Source organism: Phyllobates terribilis, unplaced genomic scaffold (assembly GCF_046119375.1).
Source record: "Phyllobates terribilis strain yellow unplaced genomic scaffold, ASM4611937v1 Scaffold_2__4_contigs__length_985480577, whole genome shotgun sequence".
Lineage (NCBI taxonomy): Eukaryota > Metazoa > Chordata > Amphibia > Anura > Dendrobatidae > Phyllobates > Phyllobates terribilis.
In genome coordinates this window covers 689,440,524-689,457,892 of record NW_027362762.1, presented here as the reverse complement: position 1 = coordinate 689,457,892, position 17,369 = coordinate 689,440,524, and the positions used below count along the sequence as shown (strand labels likewise).

Here is a 17,369-nt window from a genome sequence, read left to right as displayed (position 1 = left end):
TCATCCTATTCCAAAGTAATTTGGCTTTCCGTCCTCAGGTCAAGACGTTTCTACAGGGGGTGGCGCACCTGGCGTCGCCTTATCGCCCCCCAGTGGATCCATGGGACCTTAATATGGTCCTAAGCGTCCTCCAACAGCCCCCGTTTGAACCCATTCAGGACATCTCAGCCTCTCTTCTCTCCTGGAAGGTGGCTTTTTTAGTGGCTGTTACTTCTATTAGGAGGGTTGCAGAGCTCGCAGCCCTCTCATGTCGGTCACCCTTTCTTGTCTTCCATCAAGACAAGGTAGTGCTCAGGCCGGTGCCTTCCTTTTTGCCAAAAGTGGTCTCCTCTTTCCACATCAATGATGACATTGTTTTGCCTTCCTTCTGCCCGGTCCCAGTGCACCCACGGGAGAAATCCCTGCACAAACTTGATCTGGTCAGAGCTTTACGTGTGTACCTTTCTAGAACGGCTTCCCTTCGGCGTTCGGACGCTCTGTTTGTCATCCCTGAAGAGCGTCGCAAGGGCCTTCCTGCTTCCAAGTCAACCATCGCCCGTTGGATACGCTCGACCATTTTGGAGGCATATCGCGTCTGGGACAAACCTCCCCCTCCGGGGGTAAGGGCTGTTCGCCATCAGCCTTCAGCTTCTCAGATCTGTAAGGCCGCAACCTGGTCTTCACTCCACACCTTTTCAAGGTTTTACAGGGTCCACACTTATTCCTCGGCTGATGCCAGTCTTGGACGGAAGGTTCTGCAGGCGGCGGTTGCCTGCAGTCAGACCTAATCTGTGGCCATCTTTTATTTTCCCACCCTAGGGACTGCTTTTGGACGTCCCATGGTCCTGTGTCCCCCAATGACGCGATAAAGAAAGAGGGATTTTTGGTACTCACCGTAAAATCTCTTTCTTGGAGCCTTCATTGGGGGACAAAGCACCCACCCTGATTTTGGGCATACGTCCAGTTAGCCCTGTTGGGCATCTAATTTAGTTTTTACGGTTGTGCCCTGTTAGGCATTGCATAGTTAATTATTTTATGTTCCTCCTACTGCTTTAGTCACTAACTGGTGAGCTTGGTGCCTGTAGGCGGGTGTATACTGCGGAGGAGGAGCTATTTTCTTTTTTTGCCTAGTGTCAACCTCCTAGCGACAACAGCATACACCCATGGTCCTGTGTTCCCCAATGAAGGCTCCAAGAAAGATTTTACGGTGAGTACCAAAAATCCCTCTTTTGCTACCCTGACAGAGCAGCACAATATAGGGGCCCAGACTAATTCCGGCAATGTACTTTACAAGGTGCTGGAATTTTTATTAAATCTGTCTTATCTGCTGCACATCTAGCAGTTCTCTGAATGCCGAGCTCTGTATAACCCAGCCCACACCACTGATTGGCAACTTTCTGCCTATGCACAGTGTACACAGCTGCCAATCAGTGGTGGGGGTGTGGTGGTACAACACAGCAGCAGGTTTACTAGTCCTCTAGTGATAATCTCCCGCTTATCAAAACTACAGCAAGTAACTCATTGAGTGATATCCCTGATATCAGGGTTTCTTTCTATATATTATTCTGCTCTCAGAAGTGGCAAAAAATGGTGTCAGATTCCTTTTAATGTGATTTTACTGTAGACAGAAGTGGCACAGTGAACATTTTTTGGTAAGTAAAGCATTGTGAGGCCGTGAATGGTTATGGAGGAGATACTGCTTCCGTATCTATTGTGGAGCAGAGGTGTTTGATAACTGCTATCAAAAATCTATGAATAGATGTTCTTTCATCCAGGTCTAAAGGGCTATACTTTCCTGCTTTAACATTTTTGTAACGCTGAAATCAACTCCTAGTGTTGCAAGGTTCTTATTAAACTCAGCTGCAATACATGCAGGGATCTGAAAGAACAAAAGACAGAAGTTTTCATCCTGACAAAGTAATCACTGATATAAAACAGTACCCAGGACCCAAAGCCAATGAAGAAAATGCCTCCAGGGTTTATAAAGAAAAGTAAAAATTGGGGAAGATTCATCAAAACATGTGCAAATAAAACAGTGAAGGTGCTCTCATCCAATCAGAAACCAGTACCCATTTTTAGAGCTTAGTTTGAAAAATAAAATCAGAAAGTACACAGGAAAGTGAAAAAAAAACCAAAACTTCACCCAGTGACAAGTGCTCTGTTAGGTATTAGAATTACATGTGTATAGGGGCCTGCAGGAGGAAGTGCCGCTGGGCGACTTGGTAAAGAGGATCGTCGAGAAGCTGAAACATTATGGTCTGTTAAAACCTAAAAAAAAAATAATTATACAAAAGTATTACCGATTACTAAATGTAAACCAGTATTTCGCAATATAAGGCTATGTTCACACATCATGGTTTTTTTTCTGCAGCAAAACTGGTTCTCTTGCCAGGAGGTTGTTCAGGATTTTTGTTGATGTTTTCTTGCTGCATTTTTTCAGCGTCTTTTTCACTGTCCTTTTGTCTCTTTTATGCATGTACATAAAGTTCAGTGCCAAAAAAAAAAAAATCTCATTCTGGTTTTGGCACAAAAACCACTGAAAAAACGTTAAAAACTTCACACCTGCGTTTTTTCTGTGTTTTTTTTTCACCACCCATTACTTCCAATGGGTGAAAAAATGCTGAAAGAAGTGACATGCTCTATTTTGCAAAAAAAACATGCAACGCACAATATCCTGAACAAACAAAACCCATGATGTGCACATGAGATTTCTGGAATCTCAGATTTTGCTGGTACTGCAAAAAGGAGCTGAAAATTTGCATAAAAAGATGCATCAAAAAACGCTGAAAAACTATGATGTGTAAACATAGACTAAGGCTTAACATATATAGGTCACCAATCCATATGTAGCAACACTGTTCGTATGGAGTTATTTGCCCCTCAAATGGTGTAGATTTGGCCAAAATACTTCAGAATGTAAAATTTCAGGCAAAATATGAGTGACAAAATATAGTTAGAGAAGTATTTCAGTTTATGAGCAAATCCATAGCAAACAGTTTAATATTTCCAGGGTTTTAGAAATGATCTAGGCTTTCTACATGGTCACCGTGTAACGTTGTCCCCTTTTAGGGTAGCTGCAGATAGGAAATTCACATTCAAATCCTAACCGTACAATGAGAGGCGAAATCCACAGTAGAAATGGACACGCTACAGATTTAAAATCCGCTCCACAAGTGAGATTCCGCAGTTCAAATGTTCACAGCGTGTAGAGATGTGCAAAAATCTCATCTACATGGCTGGTACTGTGATAGGTTACGGATTTTCCATGTGCAAATCTGCACAAAAAGCCACTGTATTTATACAATGTCTGCATTTACCCTCATGGTGTACGTCTTCGTACCCAGCATGTATGTATTATTGCTAAATAAGGTGCCTCATTAGGCTGCATATTCCACAGTACATACAGTAGCTTGCCTACACGTTCACAATACGGATTGATTCTGAATGCCATGGTATAGGCAGTCTGGCTTAGGCAATGTTCCCATGTGCAATAATGCAGCTTTTGTTTGAGCTGCTTTTTATCCTGTAGTTTTCTGCTTTGCACAAGAGGAATCTCTTCTGATTATTGCATTTTGGCTGTGTTTTCATGAAATCTCACCCACTTTGCTTGGAATGTTAAAAAGGACCAGTCACTTGCTCAAAAAAATGAGTTAAAAACTTTATAAAAATCCTTGAGTGCCCCTGACTCCGGTGCTCTTTTCCGCTTTGCGTTGCTCTATTGTAGAGATATTCACATTTGTTGCTTTTGGAGAGCGATATGTGAAAACTCTTCTTGCAGTCCAACTCAATATTTCTTCTTGAGCCGCCTATAGGGTAATGTGCTTTCATCCCTCCCTCCTAGATGCTGCCAGTGTTCTCTAGTGTCTGAAATTAGATGAGCTGTGATTGGCATCATCTAGCAGGGAGGGATCAACATTTACGTCCCCCAGAGAAGACTATGGCCTACAAGCAGAGATTTCACATACTGTGCCCCAAAAGCAAGAAATGTGAATATCTCTGTAATAGAGCGACACAGCACAAAGTGGAATGAAAAGAGGCAGAATCAGGGGAGCTCAGGTATTTATCGCAATTTTTTGAGCAAGCGAGCAGGTCCTCTTTAAAACAAAACACAATGGATTTACTGCACACAAAAAAATCCAGTTTTTTCAGCTACGTGCGAACATAACCCAAGTCAGATTAAGTCAAGAGCTGAAATATGTATGGGGTCGACAAAGAACACACCTGTAAATGGAAGGCACTTTTTAGCAATATTATAGCAGTTTTACCACTGCTATAATACACATGCTGCGAGTTGCCGGTCACTCAGAATGTATTCCCTGTCCTTCTAATTGTGTCACATGGATTACATGAGCAAGACATTCTATAAATGGTGGCCATACACTTTAGAAAAAAAGATTTTGGCAGGACCTGCTATCCATTTCATGTGAATAGTTCTACCTCCTTCCCTCTCTGATAACGGAAAAATTGCCCAGCATTGCATTTCCGCATTCTGGATTCTTTGTTTTCAAGGTGGATAAGCTGCTACCTGTGTTTATAGGTGCTCATCTAAAGCTGGATATAAAAGTAACAATGGCAACGTACTATGGGATAGTCAAAATCATAATTTTGCTGTAATAGAGCAAAGCAGCAAGAGAAAACTTATTCCTCAACACCTCAATGTAGGTGCCTGTAGCAGAATAAAGGGTCCACAAAAGGGACTGTGGTAGTGCCTGTAAAGCAGTCATCCAGTTTAAAGAGAACCTGTCACACTGAATATGATATCTGATCTGCACATAGGATGGTCTAGAGCAGAAGGAGTTGATCAGAATGATATACTTTTTTGAAAAAATTTCAGTAGAATTTGCATTTCATTCATTGAAATCCTTGGTGTATATATATGAAAAAAAAAAATCAGATGGGCGGTCCTACTTAGTGATTGACAGCGATCTCTTTATACTCAGTCATACAGGGAAGAATGTTAATCGCCACCCACTGAACTTGTGTATACAAACACCAAGGCTTTTAAATGAATAAAATACAAGTAATGTTAAAGGGACTGTCAGCACAGAATGACTGTTCAAAACCAAGTACAGGCCAACCAAGTTCCATATCTCTCCAACCTTCTCTGGCCCTATGAAGCCAGAGCTGTCAATCAAAGAAGAGGGGGAGGGTTGAAACTGAGGGTAAACAAGCAGATGTGAAGGTGTGTGTAAATGATCGGCCACGCTGTGAAGCACTGAGCAGTGGGGCTTTGTCAGCACAGGATGACTGCTCAAACAGAGTCCCTTTAAATCTTTTCCAACAAACCAATACATCATTCTGCTCAGCTTCTCCTACTCTATACCATGATGGCCACAGATCAAACTGCATATACAATGTGACAGGTTCTATTTAACAGGACTGTCAGCACAGAATGACTGTTCAAACCAAGTACAGGCGCTCAGGGCATCTTGGCGTGGCCAAACATTAATTACACCTCTCCATCTGCATGTTTTCGCACAGGCAGGTGGGAAGGTGAACTTGAAGTTTGGCTGCGCCACGATGCACCCAGCGCCTGTACTTGGTTTGAACAGTCATTTTGAGTAAACCGATACAACATTCCTCATGTGGATGCCGTCACCGATTCTGTTTTCTAAGTTACTCTTTGGAGGCCTCAGTGTGACTGGACACTAATAAGATGACTTCAGGTTGGATTTTCTAGTTCAGTAAGGGTTAATCTGTGCTTTTTTTTTTACATTGTAAATATTAAAATTTGCTCAAATATCAGTAGAAACAGATTCTGTAAATACACAAAAAAAACACTAAATTAAAAGCGCTACAGCCAAAAAGTATTTGGTTTTCATCAATCAGCCAATTGAGCCAAACTTACATTATTTTGGCTGTAGCTGTCGCAACCAAGTGTTTTATTTCCTCCATCTCCATTCAGCTCACATCTCATATCCGTTAGATTCTTCACCTGAACACCTTTAGAAAAAAAAATATTTAGATCTAAATAAGCAATGTTATTAAAAGGGAACCTGTCATGTCTGGTGCCACCATTAACCTGCAGATATGGGGTTAATCTGCAGGTTAATAGTGTTATGAAGGTTCCCGGCCGATGTACTAAAAGTGTTGCACCTGGCAAAAGATTAATTCTTTCCTTAAGTCGCCGGCTTTCAGTCATTCATGCATGCAGACACCGCTACAGTCACGGCTCACAGCAATGCAAGCACGCCTTGGTACAGTCACGGACAGCCGGCTCAGCAGTGCATTAATGCAGAGCGAGCTGTCAAAGTGCCGGGGAGAACTTACAGCTGCTGCTCAGAGTATACTGAGCGATGACCGTAGCCGTGCCACCATACCTGTATGACTGAAATCTGGCGGCTGCTAGAAGGAATGTTAGTTTTCTCCAGGGTGCCAAACTTATAGTGGCTGGGAACCTTCATAACTATATTAACCTGGGAATTAACCCTTTATCTGCAGTTTAATAGCATTTTCTGACCTGGCAGGTACCAACCCATATAAGTTTATTCATGCAAATCAACATAGTCACTTCTAGATCAAGTGCAACTCCATTTGCCAATAAAATGGCAAATAACTGCAGTGGGCGATTCAGAAATGGGGCCAACATCATTCCATTAACTAGGTAAATGTAGCATTTGGAGGAGGGGAAAATAATGAAATTAGTTTTAATCCAGTTTAGAAATGAATACAACTGTTAAAGAGCTGAAAAAGATTTAAAAAACCCTGACCATAGAGAACTTTCCTTAAAGGGGTTGCCTACTCCTTTGTCTTTCCTAGGTGACAATACAATTGAAAAGGGCTACACCCATGACAGAACGTAGATCATATTTCTAGATTATATTATCACTTTCCAATCAGTGGGGGCTCACAGCTGGGATCCACACGACCCCAAAGTCCCCTTCTCCTAGATATAAGCCATAAAGTTCTGTGATCAGCAAAACTCTTAAAAAGGGGTTGCCTGGCAGAAGAAAATAAAATAAAAAAAAAAACTAAGGCATGGATTGATTTAAAATAATAAATGGAGGCATATTCACCTTCCCACACCCTTGTAGATAAAGCACAGGCGGCTCTTGGCGGTCTGCTGCATTTGACTGCAGCAATCAGGTGCATGGAAGGGCACGTCATCAGAAAAATACCAGATGATGTGATCTTCTAAGGGGCAGATATCACTTCCAGAGTCGGTGCGAACACGGGATATGCTTTAGGTTATTATTTTAATTCAATCCATGTCTTAAAACAATTTAATTATGTTACTGTCAGAGAGCTTTATACATTACAGGTTGGTCAAATCAAGCATAAATCCAATGCACTAGGCTGTATTAAAAGGGGCCACCCATATTGAACAGGAGGCTCCCCAACTCAACTTCTTAGAAGGGCCTCAGCGCTTGTGCAGCAGCCTCTTCATTGGATGGTATTGATCTGACCCCGGGTAGTGAACTCTTAGCCAATAATGTTCTAAAGCGGTATGCACCAACCTTCATCTTCACTATCTGAATACTGGTCCTCCTGTCCACCTCCATTTTCTTTCAACTGCTTCTCTTCAAGTAATTGCTGCAACTTCCTTTCATAAATAGCCCTGGTGGTAGCTAAACAAAATTAGAGGGGGAAAAAAAAAAAAAAAAAAAAAAAAACATGAATTAAATCAGGATTAATAGTTTTCATCCCTTAGACCACACATAATCCACAATGCTTAACTAGCTGATTTGAGCGCATATCAGTCATGGGCTAAGCATCGCCCGCATGGATATCTTATTTAAGCTCATTCTTCATTAAATATCAACATGCTAAAGAAAGCAAGAAGATGAGAATTGCAGGAGGGAACGTACGGCATTATGCAATCACCAAAATGAATTCAGCACTTTTGTTCTCTGTAATGCACTAGAACATCACAGGAGCAGACAGAAAACGTTGGGATCTTTCCTTATAAACCTGCGCTGCATTTCAATCCTTGTATAATACCACATCAAGGCGTGCGGTTTCTTTCTCTCCGAGAGCTTTGTTTGTATCTACATAATCATTACACGACAGTAGGCTTCAATTCTAACCAAGGCTATTGCACCTGGGGGGCTACAAAGCCACAAAGCATATGATGGAGCCATGCTTGGTTATTTTCTTTGATCTGCAGGGAACGATTCGCTCTCATTGCTTATAGACTGACTTCCCGTACATTGCTCTGACACTCCCTCACTCGTGTAAAATATGAGATGCATACGTAAGATGGGTCCCGGGTTGACCCCATGTTTCCTCAGCTGTTCCTTTAGCTCGCTGTCACTCAAGCTTTTTAAGTCCATCTTGTCACTTCTCTTTTCCTCGTGGTCCCCAACGGGCTGAAGCTGAGAAAAGAAACAGGAACTGTTAGCTGGAGATCAGCCGGAGCCTGCAATACATGTCGAAGAGCACGATAGATTAATGCTCTACTACACTTTTGGATTGATGAAGGGAGGGGCTGGGTTGTAACCTTTTTTTGGCTATATTGTCTCGAGAAAACAAGGTGCAGCAATTTACATGTAAAAAAATTCATCTTACACAATCTTAATTTACTTGACACGACTTGTCTTGCACATGGCATAGAAAGATATATAGTCCCTATGCTATGGTAGCACCACTACCTATTCTGCATACAGCATGCAGGTATACAAGGTAATGTAAAGAACACGTCTTCTGCACTTTCAGTCATGCGCAATGCGCCTCTGAAGCTGCGCGGCATACACCCGGTTTCAGAGACTCAATGACGCAGTTGAATAGAGCTGCGCGCGTGCGCGAGGTTTACAAAGAGCTGGTGAGGATGTTGACTCTTGCAAATCATGATCACGCCCACAGGACCTAATTAGCACAATTAGCCTAATTAACATGAGAAAAACTGAGGTTATAAATACTTTTTTTTAAATATGGATTTAAGTGAACAACATTATAAAGGGTTGGTTAGGCAGGGAATTTAGGAATACATATGTGAATGTTGCTGGGTTGCAGGGCATGAGGACCTGACAGGTTTCTTTTAATAAGCCGATACTGTAATTTTACAATCAGTAGGCCAAAGAGTCATCATATATACCAATGGTAGGCAATTCATTTTACCAAGGTGCCTCATGAGACAGAGACTGGTGCAGGGCCAAACGTAAAAAATAATGATGAAAATAAGCAGAATTATCCCAAAATATCAAGAAAAATTAAAGGGGTATTCCCATCGCCAAGATCCTATCCCAATATGTAGTAGGTGTAATCATAATAATAATAATAATAATAATAATAATAATATTAGCAAATACCTCCAATTAGAAATTTAGTATATTTCTTCTGATTCACCATTTAGGAATCCTAAGCTACTGCAATGCCCTGCACATGGGGTAAGTGACATAGCAAATAAGAACAACTATACTACATTTATAATTGGGAAGCATCTACTATATAATCGGCTTATCCAGTCTGTCTGTCCGTCCAGGAAATCCCGCGTTGCTGATTGGTCCGGCCACGGCCAATCAGCGACGAGGGATTTCAGAACAAGTCGGGAGATAGCAGGGCTGACTCCGCCCATGTGGTCATGTGACTCACCAACTGCCCATGACGTACTGAACATGTTTTGCCAGTCACAGTGTGTGATGTACTTCTGTCACGTTTAATGAATACGTTCTGTCAGTCACAGTGCAACATAGTTCAGTCACGTTTACTAAACACGGTCAGTCAGAGTGTGATGTACTTCTGTCACGTTCAGTGAACACGTTCTGTCAGTCACAGTGTGATGTACTTCTGTCACGTTTCATTCACCGTGGTATGCGGAACAGGAGACCCCTGTCTGCAGCCGCAAATAGTCGTGATGCAAGACGAAGCAAGAGCCAGCTGCAGCCGGGGGAATTACGTGCTGGCTGTGCGTGGTCAGCGATGTTGTCACAAGCAGTATTGACAACATGACGTAATTACAAAATTCATTAGGGGCCCCCGGGGGATACATTGGGGGGTTAATTTAACCCCTTAACCCCCGAAGGTGGTTTGCACGTTAATGACCAGGCCAATTTTTACAATTCTGACCACTGTCACTTTATGAGGTAATTACTCTGGAACGCTTCAATGGATCCCCCTGATTCTGAGAATGTTTTTTCGTGACATATTGTACTTCATGATTGTGGTAAAATTTCTTCGATATCACTTGCGTTTATTTGTGAAAAAAACGGAAATTTGGCAAAAATTTTGAAAATTTTGCAATTTTCAAAATTTGAATTTTTATGCCCTTAAATCAGAGAGATATGTCACACAAAAGAGTTAATAAATAACATTTCCCACATGTCTACTTTACATTAGCACAATTTTGGAACCAAAATTTTTTTTTGTTAGGGAGCTATAAGGGTTAAAAGTTGACCAGCGATTTCTCAGTTTTCCAACAAAATTTACAAAACCATTTTTTTAGGGACCACATCACATTTGAAGTCACTTTGAGAGGTCTTTATGACAGAAAATACCCAAAAGTAACACCATTCTAAAAACTGCACCACTCAAGGTGCTCAAAACCACATTCAAGAACTTTATTAACCCTTCAGGTGCTTCACAGGAATTTTTGGAATGTGGAAGAAAAAAATGAACATTTAACTTTTTTCACAAAAATGTTACTTTAGACCCAATTTTTTTTATTTTCACAGGGGTAACAAGAAAAAATGGACCCCAAAATTTGTTGTGCAATTTCCCCTGGGCACACAGATACCCCATATGTGGGGAAAAAACACTGTTTGGGCGCACGGCAGGGCTCGGAAGGGAAGGAGCCCCATTTGACTTTTTGATTGTAAAATTTGCTTGAATAATTAGCGGACGCCATGTTGCGTTTGGAGAGCCCCTGTGTGCCAAAACATTGGAGCTCCCCCACAAGTGACCCCATTTTGGAAACTAGACCCCCCAAGGCACCTATCTAGATGCATAGTGAGCACTTGGAACCCCCAGGTGCTTCACAAATTGATTCGTAAAAATGAAAAAGTACTTTTTTTTCCCACTTTTTCAATTTTACGAATCAATTTGTGAAGCACCTGGAGGTTCCAAGTGCTCATTATGCATCTAGATAGGTGCCCTGGGTGGTCTAGTTTCCAAAATGGGGTCACTTGTGGGGGAGCTCCAATGTTTGGGCACACAGGGGCTCTCCAAACGCAACATGGTGTCCGCTAACAATTTGAGCCGATTTTCCATTCAATTTGTTAGCGGACACCATGTCGCGTTTGGAGAGCCCCTGATGTGCCTAAACAGTGGAGCTCCCCCACAAGTGACCCCATTTTGGAAACTATACCCCTCAAGGATTTTATTAAGGTGTATAGTGAACATTTTGAACCCAGAGGTACGACACAGAATTTGATAACATTAGGTCATCATATTGAATAAGTTGTCATTAGTCTTGAGCGCAAGTGCTCGCTACTTGAGTTTGCATCGGGTACTCAGGTATGCACCATGTACTGCGTGTGCTCAAGTGACATGCTCGAGTCCCCGCCCGGACGTTTCACGGTTATTAGACACCCAAAAAAAAACATGCGGGGATCGCTCGTGCATGGCAGGCAATCCCCGCAAAGTTTTTTGGGCAGTGAAGCATATGGGGCGGAGACTCAAGCATGTCACTCAAATACCCACGATACTCAATGCATACCAGAACACCCGATGCAAACTTAAGTAGCGAGTACTGGCGCTCAACACTAGTCGTCATATCGTCATCTTTTTTTCTTACTTTTGAAAAAAATCCCAACCCCATCACAACCCTAACCCGAGAGTTTATTTTTTACGCCGTTCCTCATGCGGTATAAGTGATTAGACGACCTTATTCTTCGGGTCGGTGAGACTACAGCGATACCAGAATCATATGGGGTTTTTATGACTGACAGTTGTCACACACTAAAAGACGCATTTTTTGTAAAATCTAGTTTTTGCATCGCCATATTTTGAGAGCTATAATTTTTCCAGATTTTGGCAGACAGTCATTTGATGGCTTGTTTTTTGCGGGATGAGTTGACGTTGTTATTGGTGCCATTTTCAGGCACGTGACATTTTTTGATCGCTTTCTATTCCGATTTTTGGGAGGCAGGATAAACAAAAACCAACAATTCAGGAATTTTTATTTTTTTTTTATTCTGTTCCGCGTGTGGTAAAATTGATAAATCAGCTTTATTCTTCGGGTCAGTACGTTTACAGCGGTACCACATTTATATCGTATTTCTATGTTTTGCACTTTTACATAATAAAACCAATTTTATAGAAAAAATTATTTTTTAGCATAGCTTTATTCTGAGAGCTATAACTTTTTTATTTTTCGGCTGGTGGAGCTGTGTGGCGGCTTGTTTTTTGCGGGACGAGATGACGTTTTCAGCGGTACCATTTTTATTTATATTTGTCTTTATGATCGCGTGTTATTCCATTTTTGTTTGGCGGTATGATGATAAATCATGTTTTTTTGCTTCGTTTTTTATTTTTATTTTTTACCGTGTTCACTGAAGGGGTTAACTAGTGTGACAGTTTTATAGGTCAGGTTGTTCCGGACGTGGCGATACCAAATATGTGTACTTTTATTGTTTGTTTTTTTTTTTTTATAATAATATTTATTGATGGGTACATTATATTTTTATTTTTGGCGGATTCTTTTTTTTTTTTTTTTTTTCCACTTTCTGATAGATTTTATACTTTATTACTTTGTCCCACTATGGGACTTTCACTTTTTTTTCTCTGATCGCCTGCATGGCACAGGAATGCAGCACCATCCCTGTGCCATGCAGGCTGTCAGCGCTGGACAGGGAGAAGGAGAAGATTGTTTGGAGATGCACTGCGCATGTCCAAAAAATCTTCCTGCTGTCTGGTGACCCGGATGTTGTCATGACGACATCGGGTCGTCATGGCAAAATCCTGGAAGCCACAGCAGACAGCGCTGGAAGCCGGAAGAGGAGGTGAGTATCTGCGATCACCTCCCCTTGCCACCGCAATCCTGCGATAGACTTCGATCGCAGCATCGCGGGGGTTAATGTGCTGGGAGCGGTGCAGGACCGCTCCCTGCACATAGTATCGGGTGTCAGCTGTGACAATCAGCTGACACCCGGCGGCGATCGCGCCCGCACAGCCTGTGTGCGCGCGATCGCCATGACGTACTAATACGTGGTCTGGCTCTTAAGTCCCAGGGCACAGACGCGTATTAGTACGTCTAATGTTGTTAAGGGGTTAAAGTAGTGCACAACCCATTTAAACACTGCTTCGCTGATTAGTCGCGCCCGGTCGGCCGCATACATATTCTAGAATACCCGATGCGTTAGAATCGGGCCACCATCTAGTATGCTAATATTATTATTACACCTACTACATATTGGGATAGGATCTTGGATATGGGAATACCCTTTTAAGTCTTGTGACTCACAGCACTGCCAATACATGTTACTATAGGGCTTATTGTAACATTTGTTCTTACCTGTAGCAGCTAATCTAAACCTTAACATTTACCGATTTTTATAAATCATACGGCTTTTGTTAGTCAGCACTTGTACCTTTAGCAACAGCTCCCAACAAAACATGATGTCCCCATACAACTCCCCAAAGAGTACAATGTTCCCACTAAATCCATCACACAGTTATTAGGATTCCTCGACCAAATAGTATGATGTCGCCACAAAGCCCCCTTCAATACAGTATGGTGTCCCTCCTACACACTACGAGTAACCTGGTTCCCCCTTGCGCCACTCCAGGCTGTGCAATGTACTGAGGCTTCGCAACAGCAGTCGTGATGTAGTGACATCATCGCGCCTGCTGAGCTCTCAGACGCACTGATGGAAGAGAGAGCTGACGGCTCCATTTCATCATTATATTCACAGCTCCCGACAAATGCAGATACTGATAAAATCAGGATGCTGGGCGGAGGGCGGCCGCATGGTGCAGGACACCACCACTTCCAGCCCTTTGGCTATGCCAGTCTGCACAGTAACAGCCAAAAAGCTGCATGTGGCCTGCAGGCTGCATTTTGACCAGGTTTAATGTACATTATAACTGCGTGACAGGAGCTGTGTAATTAGCATCAGTAGCTATAGTTTATTTCTTCACCTGTAGACATATGTAGTACAGTAACTTCTGATAACAGTGATCCCATTTACCAGGGCTGCGGAGTCGGTAAGCCAAACCTCCGACTCCCTCATACATGGCTCATGTTTAAGTGATAAATTTACTGTAGCACAGATTAATCTCAGCTAAAAGTCTAGACCCTTAGATCAGGAATAGGACAGACATTTAGGCTATGTAACCACGATGCATAATTGATGCGGATTTTTCCTAAGCGTTTCGGCCTCTCCCTGGCAGAAAAAACGCATGCGGATTTTACATGTGTTTTTTCTGCCAGGGAGAAGCGTTCTTCACATGCATTTCCACATGCGTTTTTTCAAGCACTTTTCCAAGCGATTTTGAGCATCACTTGGAAAAATGCTTGACAAGTTGTTGCATGGATTTATATTGTGTGACCAACTTATGCTGCTTTAAATGCAGCATTTATATTAATAAAAGAATTAAAACGTAAATTTTTTTAAAAAACATTATACTTACGGTACCTCTTTGGTGGCCCCCGGTCTCCTCTCTGGTGGCGTCCTCTGTCATCAGCGTCCCGTGGTGTTCTGAAAGGACCTGCGTTAATGTCATTTAGTCAGCTGACAGGTCACAAGACCGCCGGCGTCAGCGGTCGCGTGACCATCAATTTAATTATTTTTTAAGTAATGGTACCCGGGTTGGATGAGAGTCTCCTCTTCTCCAGACCTGGGTACCATCCGCACATTGAACCGCATAACATCCGCATGCATACATGTATACCTGCGGATGTTCTGTGGTTCAATGCAAGTCAATGGCGGTGATTTTGCCGCAATTACGCACAAGAAATGGTTGTGCTGTGGATTTTTTCGCAATGATAATCCGCAGCGGAAGTTTCCGCGGAATGTGCATATGTGGATTATCATTGGGAAACATGGCAGACAACTTAATAAGCGTTTTTAATGAGTTTTTGCGGCGGAAAGGCGGAAATGCAGCCGCAGAAACGCATTAAATCCGCATTGTGGGCACACAGCCTAATAGAACATTTCATAACTTTCTCAAATGCTTATGAAAAAATATTCCCCACAAACTGCATTGAACTACTGTACCCAATTTGTGATATATTTTGAGTCGGTCCATTTTATACCGACTCCAACTCCACAGCCCTGGTTATTAGGTGTCCTCTAACTGACCGCAGTACCCACTATACGACGGGTAGGTTTATATTATCCGGCGTTAAACTACTGATAAACAGCTACATTTGCTGATTGGTTGTCATTAGTGATGAGCGAGCACTAAATGCTCGGGTACTCGTTGCTCGGGTCGAGCAAATTGGAATACTCGGGTGCTCGGTCCGAGTAACGAGCCCAATGTAAGTCTATTATATATTTTAGGAGTCTGAGTTGGTCCATTTTATACCGACTCCACCAAAATGGGCTCTGACTCCACAGCCCTGCCATTTACATTACCGATTGGCACTTTAACCTTCTTCTAAGGCTTGGAGCTGATGGTTGGGTGTTTGGCTGCCCCTAACAAGTATTATGCACAAATTTTTAATGCTTTGGCTATCTCGGTCTACACCGAGTGCAGAATTATTAGGCAAATGAGTATTTTGATCACTTGATATTTTTTATACATGTTGTCCTACTCCAAGCTGCATAGGCTTGAGAGCCAACTACCAATTAAGTAAATCAGGTGATGTGCATCTCTGCAATGAGGAGGGGTGTTGACTAATGACATCAACACCCTATATAAGGTGTGCTTAATTATTAGGCAACTTCCTTTCCTTTGGCAAAATGGGTCAGAAGAGAGATTTGACGGGCTCTGAAAAGTCCAAAATTGTGAGATGTCTTGCAGAGGGATGCACCAGTTTTGAAATTTCCAAACTTTTGAAGCGTGATCACCGAACAATCAAGCGTTTCATGGCAAATAGCCAACAGGGTCGCAAGAAGCGTGTTGGCCAAAAAAGGCGCAAAATAACTGCACATTGTTATGATCTGCAACATAGGCTAAGGAAAGATGGGGAGAGCTGTCCCTACAGTAAGAATAAGCTGAGCCCCTACGTTGTAGTGGGCTACCTGTTCCTTGTGAACAGACCTGCCTTCGTCCTCGGCTAGTCTGAACGGAGACCTATAGAGAAAGGGAGGGGTCCCTAAAGGAACTAAGGACTGGGACAAAAATGGGACACCTCCTAACAGAAGTTGTTGCAGAGCAAAAGATAAACTGACAAAAAGTACTAGAGGTCCCAGAAGACCAAGCAAACTAGAGATAGATAGGCACAAAAGCACCTGGCTAGAGAGACAGTATAAACAACACTGAAGTCCAGCAAAGCCAGAAGGGCGGAGCTGGAATATATAGGCAGATGGTCACGTGAAAGCAAAACACAAGATAGAAACAAAAACAAACAGGAGGGTTCTAACACACATGAATTGAGGAAAATCAAGCTTGAAGCTGCCAAGATGCCATTCGCCACCAGTTTTGCCATATTTCAGAGCTGCAACGTTACTGGAGTATCAAAAAGCACAAGGTGTGCGATACTCAGGGACATGGCCAAGGTAAGGAAGGCTGAAAAACGACCACCTTTGAACAAGAAACACAAGATAAAACGTCAAGAATGGGCCAAGAAATATCTTAAGACTGATTTTTCAAAGATTTTATGGACTGATGAAATGAGAGTGACTCTTGATGGGCCAGATGGATGGGCCAGAGGCTGGATCAGTAAAGGGCAGAGAGCTCCACTCCGACTCAGACGCCACCAAGGTGGAGGTGGGGTACTGGTATGGGCTGGTATCATCAAAAATGAACTTGTGGGACCTTTTCGGATTGAGGATGGAGTGAAGCTCAACTCCCAGACCTACTGCCAGTTTCTGGAAGAAAACTTCTTCAAGCAGTGGTACAGGAAGACGTCGGTATCGTTCAAGAAAAACATGATTTTCATGCAGGACAATGCTCCATCACATGCATCCAACTACTCCACAGCGTGGCTGGCCAGTAAAGGTCTAAAAGAAGAAAAAATAATGACATGGCCCCCTTGTTCACCTGATCTGAACCCCGTAGAGAACATGTGGTCCATCATAAAATGTGAGATCTACAGGGAGGGAAAACAGTACACCTCTCGGAACAGTGTCTGGGAGGCTGTGGTGGAAGCTGCACGCAATGTTGATCGAAAATAGATCAAGCAACTGACAGAATCTATGGATGGAAGGCTGTTGAGTGTCATCATAAAGAAAGGTGGCTATATTGATCACTAATTTTTTTGTTTTTTGTTTTTGCATGTCAGAAATGTTTATTTCTAATATTTGTGCACTGATATTGGTGAAAATAAACAAGTGAGATGGGATTATATTTGGTTTTTATTAAGTTGCCTAATAATTCTGCACAGTAATAGTTACCTGCACAAACAG

At 42.4% G+C, this 17,369-nt stretch overlaps 1 protein-coding gene across 8 annotated transcripts in view; it reads right to left on the bottom strand.

The window, feature by feature from the left end:
• The window catches only part of LEMD1 (LEM domain containing 1), an 81,116-nt gene that overhangs the window by 30,812 nt on the left and 32,935 nt on the right, over positions 1–17,369 (bottom strand). For 4 of the 8 annotated variants that reach the window (XM_073666975.1, XM_073666978.1, XM_073666981.1 and 1 more), the window contains exons 2-6: positions 8,174–8,294; positions 7,437–7,547; positions 5,828–5,922; positions 2,158–2,247; positions 1,780–1,858 (exon numbers count right to left, since the gene is read on the bottom strand). In XM_073666975.1, coding sequence (XP_073523076.1) covers positions 1,780–1,858; positions 2,158–2,247; positions 5,828–5,922; positions 7,437–7,547; positions 8,174–8,294 — 496 coding nt within the window. The remainder of the gene's footprint in view (positions 1–1,779; positions 1,859–2,157; positions 2,248–5,827; positions 5,923–7,436; positions 7,548–8,173; positions 8,295–17,369) is intronic. The other 4 variants (XM_073666979.1, XM_073666982.1, XM_073666976.1 and 1 more) reach the window with 3 other exon arrangements.